Source organism: Protomyctophum bolini (genome assembly GCF_963924005.1).
Source record: "Protomyctophum bolini genome assembly, chromosome: 20".
Lineage (NCBI taxonomy): Eukaryota > Metazoa > Chordata > Actinopteri > Myctophiformes > Myctophidae > Protomyctophum > Protomyctophum bolini.
This window is the reverse complement of record NC_137881.1, coordinates 2665895-2691818: the sequence shown is the minus strand read 5'-3', so window position 1 is coordinate 2691818 and position 25924 is coordinate 2665895. Positions and strand designations below refer to the sequence as shown.

General features: G+C 40.4%; 1 protein-coding gene across 1 annotated transcript; it reads right to left on the bottom strand.

Moving 5' to 3' along the window:
* Window positions 1-63: 63 nt before the first annotated feature.
* Window positions 64-25485, bottom strand: LOC308335527 (lysosomal protective protein-like). Its single transcript, XM_080792583.1, has 15 exons — window positions 25422-25485; window positions 23568-23740; window positions 22236-22347; window positions 21130-21180; window positions 19916-20002; window positions 18364-18519; window positions 16599-16775; window positions 11639-11730; window positions 8795-8873; window positions 8609-8709; window positions 7869-7916; window positions 6157-6232; window positions 3984-4073; window positions 2044-2145; window positions 64-681 (listed from the first exon to the last, which is right to left on the bottom strand). Exons 2-15 carry the CDS (start codon window positions 23732-23734, stop codon window positions 598-600), a joined length of 1422 nt encoding a protein of 473 aa, XP_080648709.1. The 5' UTR covers window positions 23735-23740; window positions 25422-25485; the 3' UTR covers window positions 64-597.
* Window positions 25486-25924: the final 439 nt, after the last annotated feature.

Genomic DNA, 25924 nt, shown 5'->3' with positions numbered 1-25924 from the left:
CGGTGAAATGTGTGACCTGGTGAAATGTGTGACAATCCTGTAGACTTCACATAACGTCCGAACGTAAATCAGTATATAGCAGTATTTAAATACCTGAATGAAACTTGTGTGAAGTTCACAAGACGGTCACAGATTTCGGCAGGTCACCGATTTCACCGTAACAGTACACCACCATGCTGGAGTGAGAGAGTGGCACAGATTTGTGGGTATCAGAGTTTGGCTTCAGGGGTCGATAGTCACTGATGGCAGTATAGGATGGAGATCTCACTACACACAGTCAGTACAAATGGGACTGTAATTAGAATGTGTTTTATCACGTTGTGAACAGCAGGAAAAACAAACAAATGGAAAACAGATTCCAATGAGTCAGATGTGAACCGCATTCCTTTCGATGGTTGAAATTGGAGTGCGATTTCTAAACGTCTGGACGTCGGGGCAACAAAGTCAGATTTAGAAATGTGTTCTACGAAGGTGTGGCTTTGCCTAAAAATAGTTTTAAACAACATGTTGGGCAGGCAGAGATCTTCCAACGATTTGAGAAACAATAAATGAATCTGATTGTGCTGCAGTCCTCCGAGCAAAGGGTGGTGTACGTCTTCAGTAAGGCAGTTTCTTGATGAAGCTAGTGAACATGGCGAAGGCAGCGGCTGGCTTATCCGAGGGAACCATGTGACCGGATCCCTGAAAATACAAGAGTTAGGACAACGTGAATGTTAATGAGGGAACCCTGTTGACCAGAACCCTGAAAATACAAGAGTTAGGACAACGTGAATATTAATGAAGAAAGCATGTTGACCAGAACCCTGTGGTTTTCAACCCTTCTCATATCGAGGTCCAATATTTATTCGACAGAACAACCATTTGATGACATTTAGCCTCTCAGACCCAAAACTAAGTTTTGTTGTCGAATGAAAATTATAACACTTTTTCTACAAATTGTGTAGACTACTGGCATTAAGTAATGCGGTTGTTTAACAATCATGTAACTCGAGTAAAATGAAATCAAATTGACCCGTATATGAAACCAAATTGACCCGCAAGGGTCCATTTTACACTCTCAAGAGTTAAACATCTATAAAAACTAAAATCAGACCAGTCTGAAGCGAGTGGTGCAACTGCACCCCCTACTGGTACTCTAAACATAGTGACATAGTCCCACAAGGACAAAGCTGTTCCTTGTGGGACATTTGACGAATTGAACATGGTGGACCCTCTTGTAAACAAGTGTAATGCTTAATTGGGTCGTCCACTCACAGTTAACAGTCTTTGTATTGAGTCTGTGCTTGAAATGTACTGTAATTCTGCAAACTGTTAATAAATAAAATAGAGCTGGGACTCGATTAAAAAAAATGAATCTAATTAATCAGAGGCTTTGTAGTCAATTAATATAGATTCATCGCATATTTAACCCGAGAATAGTGAGAAACTTTTTTTTTTTCAAATGTCTTTGGTATCCCAGTGAATAGTGACTACGGGATTCCACTCATTTTCAACATGTTACTGTCATTAATATACCTTAGAGTTGTGGATATAATAAGAAAGTCCCCCCCATTCTGTGTTGCCTAGAACTGGAGGTCTGGAAAAGAAAATCAGTAACATCATGAAGTACATCTCAGTGACATCACAAAAATGTACTTCATATGTTACTGTTTTTTTTTCAGACCTTCAGTTCTATAGGCAACACAGAATGGGGGGACTTTTTATTATTTCCAGTGCACACAACTCCATAGAAAAATGTGTTTTATCCCAACAGTGATATATAGGCAGGTGATTTATATAGGCAGCAAGTGCCTATATAAAGTGTCTTCAGTGTGTATATGAATACTCAAATGTGCTTTACATGGCTGGGCATGAAAAAACTAATAAAAACAACTATATTATGGGGGGAAACAAAAAGGTGCGATTAATTCTTCTGTAGTTAATTAATCTCGATTAACGCGTTAAAGTCCCGGCCCTAAAATACAAATCAAAAGTGGTTGCACCACTCAAAAAAAAAAGAAGATGTAAGTAATTGCCGTTGGGTCTCAGCAGTATACGACGTACCTTGATGGTCAGGAAGGCCATCTGACTGAACTCCTTGACGAATCCTCCGACCTGCTGGGAGGATCCGTCTTTATACAGCCACGGCCGACGCTTCACCTCCACCTAAAAACAACCAGTGGTTCTCAAACCCTTTCATGTCCAAGGACCGCTGAATGGTGTTGCTAACGCGCCTATTGGACGAGGACGGGTTGGGGGCGGGCCTTAGCGAAGGGCCAATGAACAACGCTATGGCACTGTGGGAAAAATACTTTGCACAAGTTTCTTCTTCAGAATATTAAACTTAAGATGAATGAACACTTAGCACTATGTCAGAGGTTATGTGGCGGACTACTTTGACTCATTTTAACCCATTCTGACCTGAGATCAGATTCTAAAAAATGTCTTCTACATCCTGACAGTTTTCTGAAAAAGCTATGTTTCTGTGTGTCAGTCGTTCTGCCATCTGCCATTTTTCAATAGCTAAAGCATAACATAATGGCTAACACCAAAAGGAGTTCCCACCCAAAATGAGTTAATGAAAGGCTATGACACTGTGGGAAAATACTTTGCACAAGTTTCTTCAGAATATTAACCCATTCTGAACGGGAACCCCTTTTGGTGTAAGCATCATGTTATGCTTTAGCTATTGAAAAATAGCAGATCTACAAGCTCATAGCGCGCCACCGAGTGGCGCGCTATGAGCTTGTAGGTCTGCTATTTTTGAAAAATCGAGGAACGACTGACATTTTTAGAATCTGATCTCAGGTCAGAATGGGTTCATCAGACCAGTGTGTGTCCAGTGGAAACCTCGTATGAATCTGATCTCAGGTCAGAATGGGTTAAAGAAGATCAACACTTAGTACTATTGTCACTGGATACTTTCTCAGAGGTTATGTGGAGGACTACTGTAACATTTAAACACCTACGTACGGTTCAGTGTCCACGTTAAACCATTTAAAGGCATATTCAGTGATTTCACTTAATTCAAATATCACTTATTTTTTTGTTTTGTTGTGATAATCCTCTCTACTATAGAGTGTGCTGACCATATAAGGAGTTCCTCCCTGTCCCCAGTTAACCCCTGGGGGTCAAAAAAACCTTACGTTTCGTTTTTGACTCTCTATCCTGATTGGACGAAAGGCTTTGGGTCACAGCCAAAAACGAAACCTAAGGTTTTTTTTGACTGAATATACATTTAAGCTTGACGTAAAAAAAAATAATAAAAAAATAATAGATCTTCTAAATCCTCCAGTTTCCTGAAATAAATATTTAAGATTTTTTCAAAAATATCAGACCTACAAGTTCGTAGCTTGTAGAGCTGCTATTTTTCAATAGCTAAATTACAACATAATGTTTAAAAACACCAAAAGGGGTTCCCGCCCCAAAATGGGTTTTAACCAGGGGGGCAGTCAGACAGATATTTTGTGAAGCCACTGAGGAAATCGGGACATCCTGAAAATGATAATGATAATGGCCTGTTGTGGCGCTGTCTGTCATTGGACCCAAAAAAACCCATAGCCCCATAGAAGTCCATGTATTTGGGCCCAACTTCACCTAGACTGTATTACCTTAATAAACATGGTCATGAATACTTTCTTAGTTTAAAGTCTCATTTCTAATACGTCATAATATTATTTTGGGAAAATTATGGTCCCATTTATTAAAGAAATGACCATAAAGTCGCGTATGTTCTGAGGGGCGTGGCTACTGTTACAGTCTATGAACGGGATCCCCCACCCACTCGAGTCAAAATAAAAAATAAAAACAAAGAAGAAGGGGGGGGGGGGGGGGGGGGGAGTCCCGCCTCGTTGTCTGGGCCAGCCAATGGGCTCAGCTGGGCTCAAACGGATCTAGAAAGATGGCGATTTACAATTCAAGGACTGACAGGCTTCATTTTACGTTCACGTTAGACCCGGGGAACGCTTTGTCCATATTTTTTACAGTCTATGGTTTTAACCTACCTCCTGGTTCAGTGACTCCACAAACCATTCATCTCCCATGAAGTTACAGGCCATGTCCACGTCCCCATTGTACACCAGAATACGGTACTTCTGAAATACACAGAACACACATACAGACACGTCCCCGTTAATACACCAGAACACGATACTTCTGAAATACACAGAACACACATACAGACATGTCCCCGTTAATACACCAGAACACGGTACTTCTGAAAAACACAGAACACACACAGACATGTCCCCGTTATACCCAGAACATTTATTTGGAAAGAAACAAATTATGTAAGTTATATTCTACCACAGGTCGTTTCGAGAAAGCAATTTGATTGGTTGAAACAGCCTTCTAGCCGGTGGTTAAACCACTACACACCACCACCTAATCAAAACAAAGAATTCAGCCGCTCTGTTCTCCCAGAGCGCTATAGCAAACTTGGTGGCTAGGCTAGCTAGTTTATTGGGACATTTGTGGTCGTAGTGACTACATCTGTCATTAAAAAAATATATTCTTTCAGCAATTTTCTTTGTTTTAAGGGTAACTGTGGTAGAATTGCAATTTTACACTCGAGGGTGTGGGTTAACGTGATTATTGCCACTTCAGTGATGCTTGCGGAACTCGACTCCGTCTCGTTCCTGACCGCATCCCTGTCGTGGCAATAATCACGTTAACCCACACCCTCTCAATAATCACGTTAACCCACACCCTCTCAATAATCACGTTAACCCACACCCTCTCAATAATCACGTTAACCCACACCCTCTCAATAATCACGTTAACCCACACCCTCTCAATAATCACGTTAACCCACACCCTCTCAATAATCACGTTAACCCACACCCTCTCTGTAATATTGCTTAAATATCTGGCTAGGTGGTCGTTGTCGGGAGATAATTCACCGACAGGGAGTTTAACCATCGAGGCGAAGCCGAGGTGGATTATATCCTGACAACGACCACCTAGCCAGATATTATCCGGCTTATTATTACATGCAATACATGGATACCTAACATAAATTAATAAATTGACCCACACAACAAAAAAAGATATAGTTTTATGGTACTCACCAAAGCGCCCAGTAGTTTGAGGTATAGTTTTACAGTACTCACCAAACCGCCCAGTAGTTTGAGGTATAGTTTTATTAGTACTCACCAAACCGCCCAGTAGTTTGAGGTATAGTTTTATTAGTACTCACCAAACCGCCCAGTAGTTTGAGGTATAGTTTTATTAGTACTCACCAAAGCGCCCAGTAGTTTGAGGTATAGTTTTACAGTACTCACCAAAGCGCCCAGTAGTTTGAGGTATAGTTTTATTAGTACTCACCAAAGCGCCCAGTAGTTTGAGGTATAGTTTTACAGTACTCACCAAAGCGCCCAGTAGTTTGAGGTATAGTTTTACAGTACTCACCAAAGCGCCCAGTAGTTTGAGGTATAGTTTTACAGTACTCACCAAAGCGCCCAGTAGTTTGAGGTATAGTTTTACAGTACTCACCAAAGCGCCCAGTAGTTTGAGGTATAGTTTTACAGTACTCACCAAAGCGCCCAGTAGTTTGAGGTATAGTTTTATTAGTACTCACCAAAGCGCCCAGTAGTTTGAGGTATAGTTTTACAGTACTCACCAAAGCGCCCAGTAGTTTGAGGTATAGTTTTATTAGTACTCACCAAAGCGCCCAGTAGTTTGAGGTATAGTTTTATTAGTATACTCACCAAACCACCCAGTAGTTTGAGGTATAGTTTTATTAGTACTCACCAAAGCGCCCAGTAGTTTGAGGTATAGTTTTACAGTACTCACCAAAGCGCCCAGTAGTTTGAGGTATAGTTTTATTAGTACTCACCAAAGCGCCCAGTAGTTTGAGGTATAGTTTTACAGTACTCACCAAAGCGCCCAGTAGTTTGAGGTATAGTTTTACAGTACTCACCAAAGCGCCCAGTAGTTTGAGGTATAGTTTTACAGTACTCACCAAAGCGCCCAGTAGTTTGAGGTATAGTTTTACAGTACTCACCAAAGCGCCCAGTAGTTTGAGGTATAGTTTTATTAGTACTCACCAAAGCGCCCAGTAGTTTGAGGTATAGTTTTATTAGTATACTCACCAAACCACCCAGTAGTTTGAGGTATAGTTTTATTAGTACTCACCAAAGCGCCCAGTAGTTTGAGGTATAGTTTTACAGTACTCACCAAAGCGCCCAGTAGTTTGAGGTACTGTAGCTTCATGTCCATGTAAACCCGACCGTAGCTCAGGTTGACTTCAGAGCTGAAGCGGGAAGGAGACAAACGGCTGGATGAGTACAATTTAGCAGACGCTCTTGATCCAGAGCGACTTACATTTAAGCAAAAACAAAAGCATGTCCTACATCACATACGTTATTAGTTTATACATGATTCATGATAACTACGGTGTGTGTAACAGTGGAGTATCTATGTCAACTATACATACTATACTATAAAGTGCTATGACTACATAAAATGCAATTCTAGTGCTGTCTACGTAACAAGCTGTCTAAAATACTACATAAAGTGCATATCTAAGGGGCTAGGCTAGGGCAGGTGCTACGGGCCACGGTGAAGTCTGAAGAGGTGGGTTTTCAGACTACGGCGGAAGATTGGGAGTGAGGCTGCAGTTCTGACTGTGACAGAACACTGTCGGAGTCATAACAACACTCAGAACCCTTCTCTCCACCGGGTGGAACCGGTTCAGCCCTAATATAGAAACCACTTCAGAGCGCGTTTACACTGGAAATGAACTGGTTCACACACAACCATGAAAGTCGATTCTGTTTATGACAATGAAATGGGTCTGAAATTTCCTGAATGATTTAGATTGAAAAGTTTGAAATACAAAAAATATAGTTCCAAATGTACATGTGGTTGTTACAGTAGTATGCTTTATCGGTGTCGACGAGGATGAGGAGGTACTTGGAAGAGAGGTCAGGTGGGCCAAAAGAAAAAGTGTGGGAACCCCTGCTATAAAGAACACTCAGTTATGGGGGTCCTATACCTATAATAACAGTTGTTATGGGGGTCCTAAACCTATAATAACAGTTGTTATGGGGGTCCTAAAGCTATAATAACAGTTGTTATGGGGGTCCTAAACCTATAATAACAGTTGTTATGGGGGTCCTAAACCTATAATAACAGTTGTTATGGGGGTCCTAAACCTATAATAACAGTTGTTATGGGGGTCCTAAACCTATAATAACAGTTGTTATGGGGGTCCTAAACCTATAATAACAGTTGTTATGGGGGTCCTAAACCTATAATAACAGTCGTTATGGGGTCCTAAACCTATAATAACAGTTGTTATGGGGGTCCTAAACCTATAATAACAGTTGTTATGGGGGTCCTAAACCTATAATAACAGTCGTTATGGGGTCCTAAACCTATAATAACAGTTGTTATGGGGGTCCTAAACCTATAATAACAGTTGTTATGGGGGTCCTAAACCTATAATAACAGTTGTTATGGGGGTCCTAAACCTATAATAACAGTTGTTATGGGAGTCCTAAACCTATAATAACAGTTGTTATGGGGGTCCTAAACCTATAATAACAGTTGTTATGGGGGTCCTAAACCTATAATAACAGTTGTTATGGGGGTCCTAAACCTATAATAACAGTTGTTATGGGAGTCCTAAACCTATAATAACAGTTGTTATGGGAGTCCTAAACCTATAATAACAGTTGTTATGGGGGTCCTAAACCTATAATAACAGTTGTTATGGGGGTCCTAAACCTATAATAACAGTTGTTATGGGGGTCCTAAACCTATAATAACAGTTGTTATGGGGGTCCTAAACCTATAATAACAGTTATTATGGGGGTCCTGTTATTATGGGGGTCCTATAAGTGACACAGAGGTCTGTAATGGGGGTCCTATAAAGAGGTCGTTACCTGCAGATGACCCAGTCCAGAGCGTCAGAGCTGATGTGGAGAGCTGACCTGACACAGGGGATGAGAAGGATGATTATTATTAACCGGCACGTTAAAATTACCACCGCTGAAGTGCCCTTGAGCAAGGCATTGAACCTCTACCATGACATGTTCTATGAGCAGGGCCTGGCTGTAAACAAGTTCTTGAGCCTAGTCCAGTTACCCTGGGTAAACATAGTACCTTTCCTTTCCTTAGTCCAGTTACCCTGGGTAAACATAGTACCTTTCCTTTCCTTAGTCCAGTTACACTGGGTAAACATAGTACCTTTCCTTAGTCCAGTTACCCTGGGTAAACATAGTACCTTTAGTCCAGTTACCCTGCAGGGTAAACATGGTACCTTTCCTTTCCTTAGTCCAGTTACCCTGCAGGGTAAACATTGTACCTTTCCTTTCCTTAGTCCAGTTACCCTGCAGGGTAAACATGGTACCTTTCCTTTCCTTAGTCCAGTTACCCTGGGTAAACATAGTACCTTTCCTTTCCTTAGTCCAGTTACCCTGGGTAAACATAGTACCTTTCCTTTCCTTAGTCCAGTTACCCTGCAGGGTAAACATAGTACCTTTCCTTTCCTTAGTCCAGTTACCCTGGGTAAACATAGTACCTTTCCTTTCCTTAGTCCAGTTACCCTGGGTAAACATAGTACCTTTCCTTTCCTTAGTCCAGTTACCCTGCAGGGTAAACATAGTACCTTTCCTTTCCTTACCTGACGTAGGGGTTGTTGAGGTAGAGGGTGGAGGGGGTGGAGTTCGTACACGGAGGGTCCAGGCGCACTTTCTGGTAGAAGGAAGACACACCGCGCAGCTTCTGCAGAATAAAAACAAACCGATTAGATTAAACAACAAATCAGACGAGACGAATACAGATCAGAGTCATTGATCGATGACATCACCTGCTTCCACAGCTGGATCGACGGATGCTTGATGAAATTGTTGCCCAAGAAACTGATCACCAGACCATCGGCGTCAATACTGAAACACATTGATCAATATCCATGTCAATACTGAAACATTGATCAATATCCATGTCAATACTGAAACACATGGATCAATATCCATGTCAATACTGAAACATTGATCAATATCCATGTCAATACTGAAACACACTGATCAATATCCATGTCAATACTGAAACACATTGATCAATATCCATGTCAATACTGAAACACATTGATCAATATCCATGTCAATACTGAAACACATGGATCAATATCCATGTCAATACTGAAACACATTGATCAATATCCATGTAAATACTGAAACACATTGATCAATATCCATGTCAATACTGAAACACACTGATCAATATCCATGTCAATACTGAAACACATGGATCAATATCCATGTCAATACTGAAACACATTGATCAATATCCACGTCAATACTGAAACACATTGATCAATATCCATGTCAATACTGAAACAGTGATCAATATCCATGTCAATACTGAAACACATGGATCAATATCCATGTCAATACTGAAACACATTGATCAATATCCATGTCAATACTGAAACACATGGATCAATATCCATGTCAATACTGAAACACATTGATCAATATCCATATCAATACTGAAACACATTGATCAATATCCATGTCAATACTGAAACACATTGATCAATATCCATGTCAATACTGAAACACAGTGATCAATATCCATGTCAATACTGAAACACATTGATCATCAATATCCATGTCAATACTGAAACACATGGATCAATATCCATGTCAATACTGAAACACATTGATCAATATCCATGTCAATACTGAAACACATTGATCAATATCCATGTCAATACTGAAACACATGGATCAATATCCATGTCAATACTGAAACACATTGATCAATATCCATGTCAATACTGAAACACATTGATCAATATCCATGTCAATACTGAAACACATGGATCAATATCCATGTCAATACTGAAACACATTGATCAATATCCATGTCAATACTGAAACAGTGATCAATATCTATGTCAATACTGAAACACATTGATCAATATCCATGTCAATACTGAAACAGTGATCAATATCTATGTCAATACTGAAACACATTGATCAATATCCATGTCAATACTGAAACAGTGATCAATATCCATGTCAATACTGAAACACATTGATCAATATCCATGTCAATACTGAAACAGTGATCAATATCTATGTCAATACTGAAACACATTGATCAATATCCATGTCAATACTGAAACAGTGATCAATATCTATGTCAATACTGAAACAGTGATCAATATCCATGTCAATACTGAAACACGGTGATCAATATCCATGTAAATACTGAAACACATTGATCAATATCCATGTCAATACTGAAACACACTGATCAATATCCATGTAAATACTGAAACACATTGATCAATATCCATGTCAATACTGAAACACGGTGATCAATATCCATGTAAATACTGAAACACATTGATCAATATCCATGTCAATACTGAAACACGGTGATCAATATCCATGTAAATACTGAAACACATTGATCAATATCCATGTCAATACTGAAACACGGTGATCAATATCCATGTCAATACTGAAACACAGTGATCAATATCCATGTCAATACTGAAACACATGGATCAATATCCATGTCAATACTGAAAGAAATGGATCAATATCCATGTCAATACTGAAACACATGGATCAATATCCATGTCAATACTGAAAGAAATGGATTACCAATACCCCGTTCGTTCAGTGACATTTTCAGCACTTAAAAAAAAATAAACATGACAGTTAGTCAGTTGTGTACAATCAGTACATTTAGGCATATTGTTGAGCACTTCCAAACGCCAACACTTTTATCACCTGCAAGGAATTTAGCAAGGATGTGGCTCATATAACATACTGTGGGTTTTTTAAAATATGAAACAAAAACGTTGCCGATTGAAAGAGGATAATTCAAGCTTTTTGTACAGCTGCAATGTTGGCGAGTAGGACTTCCGTTTGGATGACTGGGCTTTCCATTCAGTGTTTTAGCCGTGACGTGAGCGCCCCCCTCCTGAGATACTTCCGGGTCCTACTTTTGTGTCGCTTCTGTTTCCCCATAGAGTTATACTGTGTCCCCATAGAGTTATACTGTGTCCCCATAGAGTAATACTGTGACGCTCCGTCGGACTAAATCTGAGACTAAAACAACCACGAAAGTCTCATTTTACCGCTTTCCTTTCCTCGCAACAACAAAGCTGCTGCTCTCCCAAATCTGGCTGTGACAGGCCGTCTTGCCCCACACGGAATACTATCGCCATATTATTTTATTGTGTCAACTAAATCCTCATTAATGCAAACTAGAGTTAACATACTCAAGCCTGCACAGTGCACACATTCTCCCGAAATGACGTAGCACTACAAAATGACGTCGGACTTAAATACTGAATGGGAAGTTACACTTAGGGCTGTATTTTGCGTGTCTTAAGTACCAGGTCTTATTCCCTAACTTGAGTAAACTAAAGACCTGGAGGCGTGATCAATGCCATTTGGCTATTCTGAGTGGCCAAAGAGCATTGATCACGCCTCCAGGTCTTTAGTTTACTCAAGTTAGGGAATAAGACCTGGTCTTTAAGACACGCAAAATACAGCCCCTAGTTGTTAGCACCTCTCTGCTCAATCAAGACAGCAAAGATGGTTTGGGTTGAACAGACAGACACTTGACTGTCTCACCCCTCCAGACAGACATACCTGCCTGTCTCACCCCTCCAGAGTGACAGACATACCTGACTTTCTGTCTCACCCCTCCGGGACATGGCGCGTAGAGGTTGTACATGTTCAGCCCTGAACTGTACACAATGTACTGCACCTCAGACAGCTGGACACACAGACAGGTAGACACACAGACAGGTAGAGAGAGACAGACAAACGGGTAGAGGGACAGACAGGTAGGAAACAATGAGGACGATAGATTAGTTTTTATTTATAAGGCGGACCTCTAAATCCTAAGAGGTTTTTTTTAAAACAAATACAAAAGAACATGTAGGCAACATCTAAAATGCCATGAGATGCCGATGGTTTCATATTACATGTAGTAAATGTTATTTAAAGCACTTCACCATGATAACATACGGTACAGTCCTATTCGTCTGTGCCTCAATCTCAAAATGACATTGATGGGTACCTATGGGTATTTATGTTAGACACACCCACAGACACACCCCCAGATTCTCAGCCACACCCACAGGTTTATTTTAATATGTGGAGTGGCTATTCAACCACCAGGTGGCGTCGGCCCATGATGAGCAGAGCTGCATGCACTGAGTCTTAATATGTAGCTTCTAGCAATATGCAGTAAATTTGTACTGTAAACTAAAGTATCAATACTGTAATATTGAAATACATTGAAATACATACTGTTACAAGTAATATTTATTTGAGTAAGCGGTTAGGGTCCATTTGGTTCCATTTCTACACTCTAAAGTTAAATTATCATTGATGTTACAATATAAATATTGGGGGTCCCAGAGATATAAATGCCATTAAATGGGGGTCCATACTCCATAGACTAATGCATGTCAAACTGGGGGTCCTTGAAATTAAACGGGTTGAGAGTCACTGCTATAGCTGTAAAAACCTTATCTTATGGGGGTCCCTGGCATATCTTTTCAAATGGGGGTCCCTGGCATATCTTTTTCAAATGGGGGTCCCTGGCATATCTCTTCAAATGGGGGTCCCTGGCATATATTTTTCAAATGGGGGTCCCTGGCATATCTTTTTCAAATGGGGGTCCCTGGCATATCTCTTCAAATGGGGGTCCCTGGCATATCTTTTTCAAATGGGGGTCCCTGGCATATATTTTTCAAATGGGGGTCCCTGGCATATCTCTTCAAATGGGGGTCCCTGGCATATCTTTTTCAAATGGGGGTCCCTGGCATATCTCTTCAAATGGGGGTCCCTGGCATATCTTTTTCAAATGGGGGTCCCTGGCATATCTCTTCAAATGGGGGTCCCTGGCATATCTTTTCAAATGGGGGTCCCTGGCATATCTTTTTCAAATGGGGGTCCCTGGCATATCTTTTTCAAATGGGGGTCCCTGGCATATCTCTTCAAATGGGGGTCCCTGGCAACTCTATCTCTCTCCCTCCCTCCATCTCTCTCTCCCTCCCTCCATCCCTCACTCCCTCCCTCTCTGCCTAAACAGTGGTCCCTGAGGGGCTCCAGGTGGTCCCCAGCTAAATGGATAGTTGTTAACCAAATGGACCCTTATAGATATTTAACTCTATTAAATGTACTCTATTACAAATAGTGGCATAGATAGTCAGGGTCTGTCTGCCTGCCTGCCTGCCTGCCAAATTACAATATTTGCCTCTGAGATGTGGAGTAGAAGTAAAAGTATTGGAAATCGGTAATACTTTAGGCTCTTTGGATGCAAGAGAATATAGAGTATTTTAATTCATATTTAATGATGTTCAGGAGTTTAATACATTATGTGAGCTGAAATGCTTCACAGTTTCCTGGCAAGACAGTTCATATTACCCCACCCCCCATGGCGCATCCAACACCTTTAGCTGTGTCCCAAACAATGGAGCCAGGGTGAAATGTTATTCACTTCAAACTGTGCTCTCCTATGTTTTTTCCCTGCACACTGTTCTTAAAGGATTCAATCAATCAATTACATGAACCCTAACGCAATGTTGTTTGTTTTGAATGTATATATCATTAGTTTTCATGTTCCATTTAGGTTATTTTTTATTGTAATATGGGGTATTTGTAAGGGAATTAAAATGTTCAGAAGTGACAGACTACACTATGCATCCACTGCACACAAAATGGAGTGGAAACTGAGTTACATGTCCTAACCGTACAGAACTTCTGGGCTGTACGTTTTGATTAATTGAATACACAGGACCTCAATGGAAACAGGCCATATCTTGGGGTTAATCCTTTTGGTAAATGGTAAATTGTTCTTTTATATAGCGCTTTTATCACAATCGCTTTATATCATACTCTTGTTTGTATTCAACTTGACTTTATGTGCGTGTTTCTTACAAATAAAGTAGTCAATCCATCAATGAGTTATACAATGGAATCCTCATTTATCTCTGAGAGTGTAGCCTACAGGAGTCTGGTTTGAACTGAAATGTACTTCATGTCAAACTGTAGGTGCTTTCCTGTGCTTCCCCCCCCCCCCTGCATACCGTTCATAAAGTATTAAATCAATCAACATGAACCCTAACATTAGGTTGTTTGTTTTGAATATATCATTAGTTTCCACTTTCCATTTAGTTTAGTTTTTTATTGTAATATGGGGTATATAACTGATTGATTAATTGACTCGGTTATTTAACAGTTTGCAATAAACAAGCACAGAAAGTACATCTTGGTGGTGTGTAGCGAATCTTGTGGACCAGACCCATTGCAAGATGCTGTACTCTGTTGTCAACCCTAAGCCCTTCCAGCCTTTCAAAGTGTGGAGGTGTTAGTTGGATTCGGGGGTTGAGGCCAAGTAGTAGCCTGACCAGCTTATTAGCATGTCTAAAGAGACAATTGAAGCTGGAGATCCTAGTGAGTTCTGTCGGAGTAGCACAATAAGCATTTAGAAATTCAAAAGAATCTTGAGTAAACAAATTAGGAGGGAAGGACAGATTTACAGAATTACCAATAGTAGTGAAAAGTCTTTTTACTTTTTTTCAGTAACACACACACACACACACACACACACACACACATATATAAATATATATATATATATATAATATATATATAAAGCTCCTTTGAATTTAATTTAATTTAGATTTTCTGTCTCATTTCAAGTTTTCAAATATATAAAAATATTTTGAAAATAGCAGATCCACAAGCGCACACATTTTAAAATGGCCAAATTGTGTATAGTTGTTAATGTGTATTTTATTTACTTCTACTCCATTACATCTCAGAGGCAAATATTGTATTTGTACGCCACTACATTTATTTGCAAACTTTAGTTAATGTACAGTTAATGTACAGTCCTCAGAACAGGGGGTATTTAATTGCAAACATTTCATCAATAATCATCAAGACAATATTCAGATTAAAGAGACACGCCAAGGACCCCCCCACCCGAAGAGACACGACAGGGACCCCCACCCGAAGAGACACGCCAGGGACCCCCCCTCCATAGACTAATGGCTATAGCTGTAAAAACCTTCTCTTATGGGGGTCCCTGGCATATCCTCTCAAATGGGGGTCCCCGGCACATCCCCCCAAACGGGGGTCCCTGGCACATCCCTTCAAATTTTCATTAAATTTGCAAGCTGTATAGTTGGGTGGGGGGGGTGTTAAGGATTCAAATTAAAAAAGGGCTAAAGTAGCAGATCTACAAGCTCAAAATAATCAATAATCATCAAGACAATATTCAGATTAAAGAGATATGCCAGGGACCCCCACCCGAAGAGACACGCCAGGGACCCCCCACCCGAAGAGACACGCCAGGTATCTGATAAAGTATCTGATGCTTAGTCGAGTTACCCTTGGTAAACGTGATTTACCAGAACGCATTTCTTCTTCTTCTCAGGGACCCCCACCCGAAGAGACACGCCAGGGACCCCCCCTCCATACTCCATAGATAGACTAATGCATGTCAAACTGGGGGTCCTTGAAATTAAACGGGTTGAGAGTCACTGCTATAGCTGTAAAAACCTTCTCTTATGGGGTCCCTGGCATATCCTCTCAAAAAAATTTGAAGGGATGTGCCAGGGACCCCCCAGGTCCCTGGCACATCCCTTCAAATTTTCATTAAATTTGCAAGCTGAATACTGCACTGGCCTCTGTCCTACTGCCCTACTGCCACCTACTGTCTGTTTATTATATTACACAGTAGGTGAAAAGAAAACTCCCCTTAAGACTAAACCACACCCATAAGAGGTGTGACTTCCATAGGTACCCAGGTACTTTTAAATACCTAGAGGTAACTATGGGTACTGGGCCGGCATAAACCAAGGGAACCCCACTGTATGATAACATGATTAACAGAGAGAGGGGGGTGTGGGAATGCTTTAATGCCAACTTATATTATATTATATATACCATTTTTTGAGTGGTGCAACCACTCCAAGGAACAGCAATGTCCGTGTTCACCTACCTATGTGTTGGTTCACCTATGTGTCTATGTGTCGGTTAATGAGCACCAGTATATGACTATGAGTACCAGTAGGGGCGCTGTTGTGCCAGAAATAGAGAGGGATAGTGCTGCACTGTTGCCTGCTAATGTGAGAGAGAGAGAGAGAGAGAGAGAGAGAGAGAGGGAAGGGGTGAGTTGCACCACTCAGTTCACACGGGTGTGATTTTTTTTTTTACCAGGCTGGAAATGATCAGGCTGTTGCTGCTGCAACACTTTTAGTTTTTTTTTATCTGCTATCTTAAAGTACAATAAGGGTTTGTTGTGCGATAACAGATGAAATTACATGTTAGTGCATTACGTGCTGCTGGGGTTGTGCAATAACAAGAAGTCATGTGTGTTTTGTTTTAGCTTGTATAGAGTAGAGTATGTTGCGAGTATGTTTTGTGATATAATGCACTGATTGGTTGGCACTTTTAATTTCGTTGTACACGTTGCAATGACAAATAAAGATCCATCATCAAATTCACCCAGCCTGATTGGGTACTGCAGGGAATTACACGGGGGACAGCAGGGCAGTGATCGATTGGTCAGTCAGACTTGCATGGGAGCAAGGATTCCGATTGGTCAGGACAGGTCAGACTTACAGCGTCGGAGCAGTTGGCGTTGTGGTCGTTGTAGAAGTCACACTTCCCCTCGGCGCAGCAGAAGGCCTGTAGCTCCGCCCACAGCGCGCTGCCCAGCAGGCCGTGGTAATACGCAAAGTACACCAAGGAGTTGTCGTTCAGCTCGTAGCTGGCCATGCCGTTGCCCACGGCAACGCCCTAGCAACGACAACAACAAAACATCACACGGGGTCATTTAACCCATTCTGACCTGAGATCAGATTCATGCGAGGTTTCCACTGGACAGTACACACTGGTCTGATGAACCCATTCTGACCCGAGATCAGATTCATGCGAGGTTTCCACTGGACACTACACACTGGTCTGATGAATCCATTCTGACCTGAGATCAGATTCATGCGAGGTTTCCACTGGACACACACACTGGTCTGATGAACCCATTCTGACCTGAGATCAGATTCTAAAAATGTCAGTCGTTCTTCGATTTTTCAAAAAATAGCAGACCTACAAGCTCGTAGCGCGCCACTTGGTGGCGCGCTATGAGCTTGTAGATCTGCTATTTTTAAATAGCTAAAGCATAACGTAATGCTAACACCAAAAGGGGTTAAACCACGTTGTTAAAGGAACACCTAATGAAAACAAATAAATCAGCTGCTCTAGTCTCCCAGAGAGCAACAGACTGGGTGGCTAGGCTAGCTCGTTTATAGGGACATGTGGTCGCAAGTGGCATAAAACATTAATAAATATTATTAATATTAAAAAAGTGGTGAATCATAGTTGTGGTCTTTGTGACCTGGGAGTTGTAGAGGATGAGTTTCATTTTGTTTGCCCATTGTCCACTATTATACCATGATTTAAGAAACTTTATTTGAAAATAATTCAGGATAAGAACCCAGATCTGTTTTGTATGTCTGAGTGTTTTATGTTAAATTGGTTAATGTTCAGTAATGAAGGTTTTGTTTTTGGAAAATTCATAGAGAAGGCGTGGCAGTTACGTTGGAGAACGATGTATCCATGAGTAACTGTCTATTTGTGTATATGTATTATTATATATGTACAATTTTGTGTCTTGTAAGCCCGTGCGGGCTGGGCATCTTATGATGTAGGACACTTTAATAAAAACTATCCATCTGTAAAGGGTAACGGTTGTAATGCAATATTACACTACAGCGTAGGGTTCGTTTAGTTACAGTATTGATGTACCTGGAGGTTTAAGAGGCTGTCCTCCATCACCCTCTCGGCCAGCGTAGGGTTCATTTGGTTAATTACCTGGAGGTTTAACCCATTCTGAACGGGAACCCATTTCGGTGTTGGCATCATGTCATGCTTTAGCTATTGAAAAATAGCAGATCTACAAGCTCATAGCGCGCCACTGAGTGGCGCGCTACGAGCTTGTAGGTCTGCTATTTTGGAAAAATCGAAGAGCGACTGACATTTTTTAGAATCTGATCTCAGGTCAGAATGGGTTAATCAGACCAGTGTGTGTCCAGTGGAAACCTCGTATGAATCTGATCTCAGGTCAGAATGGGTTAAGAGGCTGTCCTCCATCACCCTCTCGGCCAGCGTAGGGTTCATTTGGTTAATTACCTGGAGGTTTAAGAGGCTGTCCTCCATCACCCTCTCGGCCAGCGTAGGGTTCATTTGGTTAATTACCTGGAGGTTTAAGAGGCTGTCCTCCATCACCCTCTCGGCCAGCGTAGGGTTAATTTGGTTAATTACCTGGAGGTTTAAGAGGCTGTCCTCCATCACCCTCTCGGCCAGCGTAAGGGTTCATTTGGTTAATTACCTGGAGGTTTAAGAGGCTGTCCTCCATCACCCTCTCGGCCAGCGTAGGGATGTAGATTCCTCCGTAACTCTCCCCGGTCAGAAACAACTCGTTCTGACTGAACTCTGGGAACAGGCGGAAGAACTCCTTCAGCGCCAGGTAGTTGTTGAGAGACACCTGGAAAATACAACACAATATATAAAGGCTCATACATAGTCTGGATTTATGGTGGTGAGGTGACCACCGAACTACAACATGACGTCACTGAGCCACGGTGAAGAGCAAACCACCGCCACCGCTCCAGCCCTTCTCTCTGTTTTTACTCACCACCGCTCAACGTTATTTCAGCTCCGGTGGTGAGCTGACCACCGGAGCTGAAATAACGTGGTCACCTCACCACCGAAAATCCAGACTATGAATAGGCCTTAATAACACGTATACAAAATGTACAACACATCAAAGTTGTCACTGCTCTACAATAACTACCTCAGGGCCAGGTAGTTGTTGAGACACCTGGAATATTCAACACTACACTAAAATAACTACAAAAAACTCCTTCAGGGGAGACACCTAGAATATAGTAAGTAAAGTAAGTACATTTTATTTGTAAAGCACCTTTCAAGACAAAGTCACAAGGTGCTGAACAGAACAAGCAATCAACAAGTTAAAACCAAACAGGAAAACAGAGCACGATAAAGTAAAAAGACAATAAAGAATTTAACGAAACCAAAAAACAAGGCAAAATCTCAGAACATAGGCAGAATCACAACACATGAGTCAGGTAAGAACTACATGGGGAAAATGAAGAAAGAATAAATGAGCCTTTAGCATTCGCTTAAAGCAGTCTACTGACTCTACTGACATTTTTTTAACATGAGGGGCAGGGCGTTCCAAAGAGTAAAGCAGTCTACTGACTCTGCATTTTTTTAACATGAGGGGCAGGGCGTTCCAAAGAGTAAAGCAGTCTACTGACTCTGCATGTTTTTAACATGAGGGGCAGGGCGTTCCAAAGAGTAAAGCAGTCTACTGACTCTGCATTTTTTTTAACATGAGGGGCATGAGGGCATTCCAAAAACCACTGCGAAAGCCCGGTCACCCTTTGTTTTTGAGTGGTGCAACCACTCCAAGGAACAGCAATGTCCGTCTCCGCCTATGTGTTGGTTAATGAGCACCAGTAGGGGGCGCTGTTGTGCCAGAAACAGAGAGAGAGAGAGAGGAAGGAGTTGCACCACTCGGTTCACACAGGTGTGATTTCTAGTTTAGTCCCAGGCATCTTCAGTAGGCCTTTGTCATACACAACATAACACCACAATAACTACAAAATGTACAAAAGTACACTAAACTCCCTCAGGGCTAGGAATATGGTACGGTAATGTATTTATGATAAATCACCTTACAGTGTCGTTTTACTTTATTGTTGATCTAATCACAATGTGTTACAGCAGAGCAGTAAATAACATGCATATTATAAATGCACCACACCAATGAGCGTTAGTGTGGACCGTTTCACATGAAGATAATGGCTGAAAATGCGGAGGATTTCATTGGTTGAATATAAAAAAAGGTCACTGACCTCTGTGTCGTTGGTGGTGTATCGGCGGTCGTCCGACCAGGAGAATCCCACCCCTGCTGGTGACTCCAGGTACAACACGTTGGCAATCTAACAGCAGCAGAGGACAGAGGACACGTGTGACCAACCAGGGTTAAGGACAGGAACATGTGTGACCAACCAGGGTTAAGGACAGGAACATGTGTGACCAACCAGGGTTAAGGACAGGAACATGTGTGACCAACCAGGGTTAAGGACAGAGGACATGTGTGACCAACCAGGGTTAAGGACAGAGAACATGTGTGACCAACCAGGGTTGAGGACAGGAACATGTGTGACCAACCAGGGTTAAGGACAGAGAACATGTGACCAACCAGGGTTAAGGACAGGAATATGTGACCAACCAGAGTTAAGGACAGGAACATGTGTGACCAACCAGGGTTAAGGACAGGAACATGTGACCAACCAGGGTTGGGTAAGGACAGTGGGAGTTTGTTCCACACAGTCAGCCCATAGAAGCAAAAATCTGCTTCACCGTATTCTTTAGGTTTTTTTAAGGCAAAGAGAGCAGGCCAGCAGTGGAAGACCTTAGGGGGGGCGGTTTGGGACATATTTAGGCAGGCAGTCATGTAGGTAGGAAGGTGCGAGACCATTGAGAGCTTTATAAAGTAAAATAATTTTCAAATAAATCCTAAAAACAACCGGAAGCCAATGTAGTGAGGCTAATAATATAATATGTTCTCTCATCTTAGTTTGTAATCTGTCAGTTGTTTTCTTAGGCAGTCCAGGAAAAACAAAAGGTGCATTGCAGTAATCAAGCCGAGAAAAACAAAGGTGTGGATTAGCGTTTTTGCATCGTCCAATGACAAATAGGCCCTTATTCGTGCAATATTTCAAAGGTGAAAAAAGGCAATCTTGGTAACATGATTAATGTGTGAATTAAATTTTAATTCAGAATCAATAATGACCCCCCAAGTTCTTTACTGTACCGTTACTTTCTACAGTCAGGTTGTCATGGTAGTCGTTAAAGTGTTGAAGTCGTTAAACAGGAGTCTCTTTTTGAAGTCTGCCATTATTATATGATATGTGGATTTCACACTAAACGATCGCAGAGTCAGACGAGGATCACACATACCGCAAGAGTTCAGTTCATCAAGATAACTCCATATATATATATATATATATATATATATATATATATATATATACACACACACACACACAGTTGTAACACTGACCATATTCCAGGAGTAAGGGTTGTATTCTAGAGACATTCCATCATCCTGGATCTGAAACATGAATTAATAAAACCATGAATAGTGGACCATATTAAACATGGTTTTATCATGAATAGTGGACCATATTAAACATGGTTTTATCATGAATAGTGGCTCATATTAAACATGGTTTTATCATGAATAGTGGATCATATTAAACATGGTTTATCATGAATAGTGGATCATATTAAACATGGTTTTATCATGAATAGTGGATCATATTAAACATGGTTTATCATGAATAGTGGATCATATTAAACATGGTTTATCATGAATAGTGGATCATATTAAACATGGTTTATCATGAATAGTGGATCATATTAAACATGGTTTTATCATGAATAGTGGATCATATTAAACATGGTTTTATCATGAATAGTGGACCATATTAAACATGGTTTATCATGAATAGTGGATCATATTAAACATGGTTTATCATGAATAGTGGATCATATTAAACAGTTTTATCATGAATAGTGGATCATATTAAACATGGTTTTATCATGAATAGTGGATCATATTAAACAGTTTTATCATGAATAGTGGATCATATTAAACATGGTTTTATCATGAATAGTGGATCATATTAAACAGTTTTATCATGAATAGTGGATCATATTAAACATGGTTTTATCATGAATAGTGGATCATATTAAACATGGTTTTATCATGAATAGTGGATCATATTAAACAGTTTTATCATGAATAGTGGATCATATTAAACATGGTTTATCATGAATAGTGGATCATATTAAACATAGTTTTATCATGAATAGTGGATCATATTAAACATGGTTTTATCATGAATAGTGGCTCATATTAAACATGGTTTTATCATGAATAGTGGATCATATTAAACATGGTTTATCATGAATAGTGGATCATATTAAACATGGTTTTATCATGAATAGTGGATCATATTAAACATGGTTTATCATGAATAGTGGATCATATTAAACATGGTTTATCATGAATAGTGGATCATATTAAACATGGTTTATCATGAATAGTGGACCATATTAAACATGGTTTTATCATGAATAGTGGCTCATATTAAACATGTTTACCAGGAAAGGTCCGTGTTCGGTCAGCAGGCCGTCCAGAGAGCTGCAACCTGGACCTCCATTCAGCCACAGCACCACGGGGTCCTGAGAGGGCTGGCTCTGAGACTGCACGAACCTAGAGAAATAACAACAATTATCTATCATCGTTAATTACACAAACCCATTATCCTTCGCTGAGGAAGAGATGAAGCAGGGAAACCCACTACATATGGTCACGTGCGAGAGACTCGGAGTAGAGTCGCTGCTTCTTCGCCTGGAAAGAAGCCTTATCTTATCTGCGAGTGAAGGTCTCAGTCAGAGCTGAAACAATGTGTGAGGAACGTGCTTTCTTACAATTTGAAACATTAACAAATTTGATCAAAACTCTCCACCTAAAAATAAATAAATAAAATAAAAGGGTAGTTTTCCTTACAAGAGGCATCAATGCCAGTAATGTAATGAATACGAGACAGCTCTCTACTTTACCAACTCGCGGCGCAATTTTTTTAAATGTAGTATTTCCTTCCCTCTGTCAAATTATCTTGAATACAGATGTATTTGATTGCATAGTAGTCGATCTCTATACTCTGTAAAATGTAGAAAGAACAACATGTCACAGAGACGGTGACTGCTTAATGTAGGACCTTCTAGCAGTTAATGTAGTTTTATTAATCACATTTCTTCACATGTAGCCCATGTTTTGTAATGGCATCATCATGCCATTATGCCCGTGGATATACAGAGTGAACCTAACAATGATAAATGAATACAACAATACCTTTTAAATAATCACAAACATGAATTATGTTTATTTACAGCCAGGTAAATGAGTAGTGGCCAGTTGGAAAAAGGGCGAGCGTTCCCGTTAAGATGGTAATACCCGTCCAATGTTGTGGGGCCAGTAATGTCTATCCCTAAATGTAATAATTGTGATTTGACTGAGGGACTGCCATTGGATTTTTTGGAATTTTCGTTTTTTCATGTGAAAAATGAAAGCAGGGAATCATAGCTTCAAATTGACATATTGGTTGTTCAGTTTGACCCACCAGTTTTGGAGCTTATAGAGTAATGTCTTGCAGAGAAACAGCGAGTTGAGAAAACAGGCTTGAAAAGGTTCACTTCTGTGGTCTCTAACATTACACCTATAGCTACCGGTATATGTTTGGGCATTTATTTCATATTTACATATCGGTTTCAGCTCTGACACTTGTTTCAGACATGCTCTAGTACTTGAAGTCTGCCTGTGCTATAAACTCATTTTTGAAAATAAAAATAAAAAGTTTTTCTCCTCTGGTGAAAAGCTGGAATTTGCGCGATGGCAGTTTCTGGTCACAATTAATAAACAATAATACTAACCAGTAATGCAGGTGTTTCCCATCGTTAACGGTCAGGTAACCAGAGTACTGTTTGAAGTTGGCCTGTTTCTGAAGCCCAGGAAGGAATTTGATCTCGTCCGCTTCTGGAGCACATTCACTGCCCAGCAGTGACCCCAGCAGGACAACCAATGCCACTACACCACACATCTTCACCTATAATAAAGGAAGAGAAGACACAGCACTGTTAGTTAAAAAACCATTTTGGGGCGGCCGGGAACCCCTTTTGGTGTTAGCTATTATGTTATGCTTTAGCTATTGAAAAATAGCAGATCTACAAGCTCGTAGCGCGCCACCGAGTGGCGCGCTACGAGCTTGTAGGTCTGCTATTTTCTTTTTTATATCGACTGACATAGAAACATAGCTTTTTCAGAAAACTGTCAGGATGTAGAAGACATTTGTAGAATCTGATCTCAGGTTAAAATGGGTTAAATCACAAACACTACAGCCAATTAAGTGACCCTTTCACACCTAGTTACATTTGGCTATATACACTGGCCAATTTAGTGGACTGTAAATAGAATAGCAATACAGTGAAAAGATCTGCGCTGTGAACAAAACAATTTCAGCCGTTCATTTCAAATGTTTGAGTGTCTTACATCAAAACCACAGGAAGCACATATCTGAAGGAAGTGAAACGGAAATGATAACTTCCATGTAGACGACATGGCGGTCATCATATCCTAGCTTTAGTGGCGTGAGAAAACATTAATCTACATTTGCCAAAGCAAGTGTCAACATTGAAAATGGGGAAAGTACACTCATTATACATGTTGTAAATAGGGTATATAAACCTTTTTTTTACAAGATTTGCAGAGTTAAAAATGTCGAACACTTGCAAAAAATGTTCACTTTTTAAATATACCCGTTCCTCAATTGTAGCACCCTTCATTAGAACACAGTAACTAAAAGTGTACAAATAATTGAACCAAACGGACCATTGGTTTGGAACCCACTCCAGGACACTCAGACCCACTGCTGTAGCAGTCGAGGGTTTCCCGTGAGAAAACATGCAAAATGTCATATATATATAATATACACACACATAAATATTACCACCAGTTGATCATGTTTTAGGGTGCTGAATAAAACAGCACTCCATCTTGAAGTGAAGCGCTTCCTTCAAGTTCATTACAAGGGAATGGTTAAACCAACTGTGGCATTAGGCCAATACATGGGTCTGAAAGTTCCCCCCTTATAGGCGAGTGAGATGAAGCAGGCCTAGACACTGTACAGAATTGTGCTGCAAATTAATAGATAGCATCATAATCATAGCATAGACTTGGTTGACAGCAACTTCATCCTTTTTTGGGGAAACAAATGTTTTATACAATAATTTCTAATATGCTGGCATCATGTTAATGTGTATTTTCAGACATTTAAAAAAAGGTAGGTTAAGTGGTTTTCTTTGCTTAAAATTAAATGAGTATTAAAAGCTCCATATTGCGACAGTAGCCTACTCAGTGAGTGCTGTAGTGTGTTTGTCCAGTAACAGGAGTCTCCATGTCTCTCCAGCTTTTTATTACACGGGATACCAATTTTATCCAATCGGGATGGAGAGGCAGATTAAACAAGTGGAATTGTAAGTGCTGACACAAAGAAATGAGCAGACAATAAAACATAAAAGCGTTGTTGAGCTTCAGCAGATCTGCTAACTTCATGAAGGAAGAATTAAGCACAGCATTTCCTCATTATGGGTAACTTTAGTTTAACTAACAGCACTTTCAAGTGTATACTAACTCATTAACGTTTTAATTCAAAACAACGGCGCTTCATTGAAATATACGCCGAACGTTTAATGAAAAGGTTGAGTTGAATTAAAGTGATAAATTCCTACCAGAGAGAGAGAGACTGAAGAGGAGGAGAGGAGAGGTTCTGTTGACTCCTCGTCCTCGCAGATGCTTTTATTAACGCGGAAATCACTGCGGTCATATGACACGGATCACGTGACCACGTGAGGTAAGGGAAGGAGTGGACATATACGTCATCAGCCGGGAAGTGTTTTTGGATGTAAAGAAGGAATGGACACTTCCTCCCGCTCCCTACACTAAAACCACATGGTTGTAACCACTCTTGAGTTGGTATAATTAAACCTTATAGAACCTGGTTTCATTTTACACTTTTTCTTTTTACTCTTTTACTCTCTCAAGACTTAAAATATTGTTAAACATCTGCATTACTTAATTAATTTACCAGAAGTCTACACAATTTAGAGAATGTAGAATAATTGTTATTTTGATCAACGTTTGCCTACATGTGTTACCAAAATAAAATTGTGGTCCTTGGCTCAAAAAAATGGTGAATAAATAATCTCATCTCTTTCACTCAAAGTAATTTTAA

What these genes read in the sequence shown, in the direction of transcription:
- LOC308335527 (XM_080792583.1), bottom strand. Translation starts at nt 23,734, where the DNA reads ATGTGTGGTGTAGTGGCATTGGTTGTCCTGCTGGGGTCACTGCTGGGC. An exon ending in CTGGACTGGGTCATCTGCAG is followed by an intron (nt 6,233 to 7,868) that starts GTAACGACCTCT and finishes TTCCCGCTTCAG; the next exon opens with CTCTGAAGTCAACCTGAGCT. An exon ending in TGGAGTCACTGAACCAGGAG is followed by an intron (nt 2,146 to 3,983) that starts GTAGGTTAAAAC and finishes GGTTGTTTTTAG; the next exon opens with GTGGAGGTGAAGCGTCGGCC.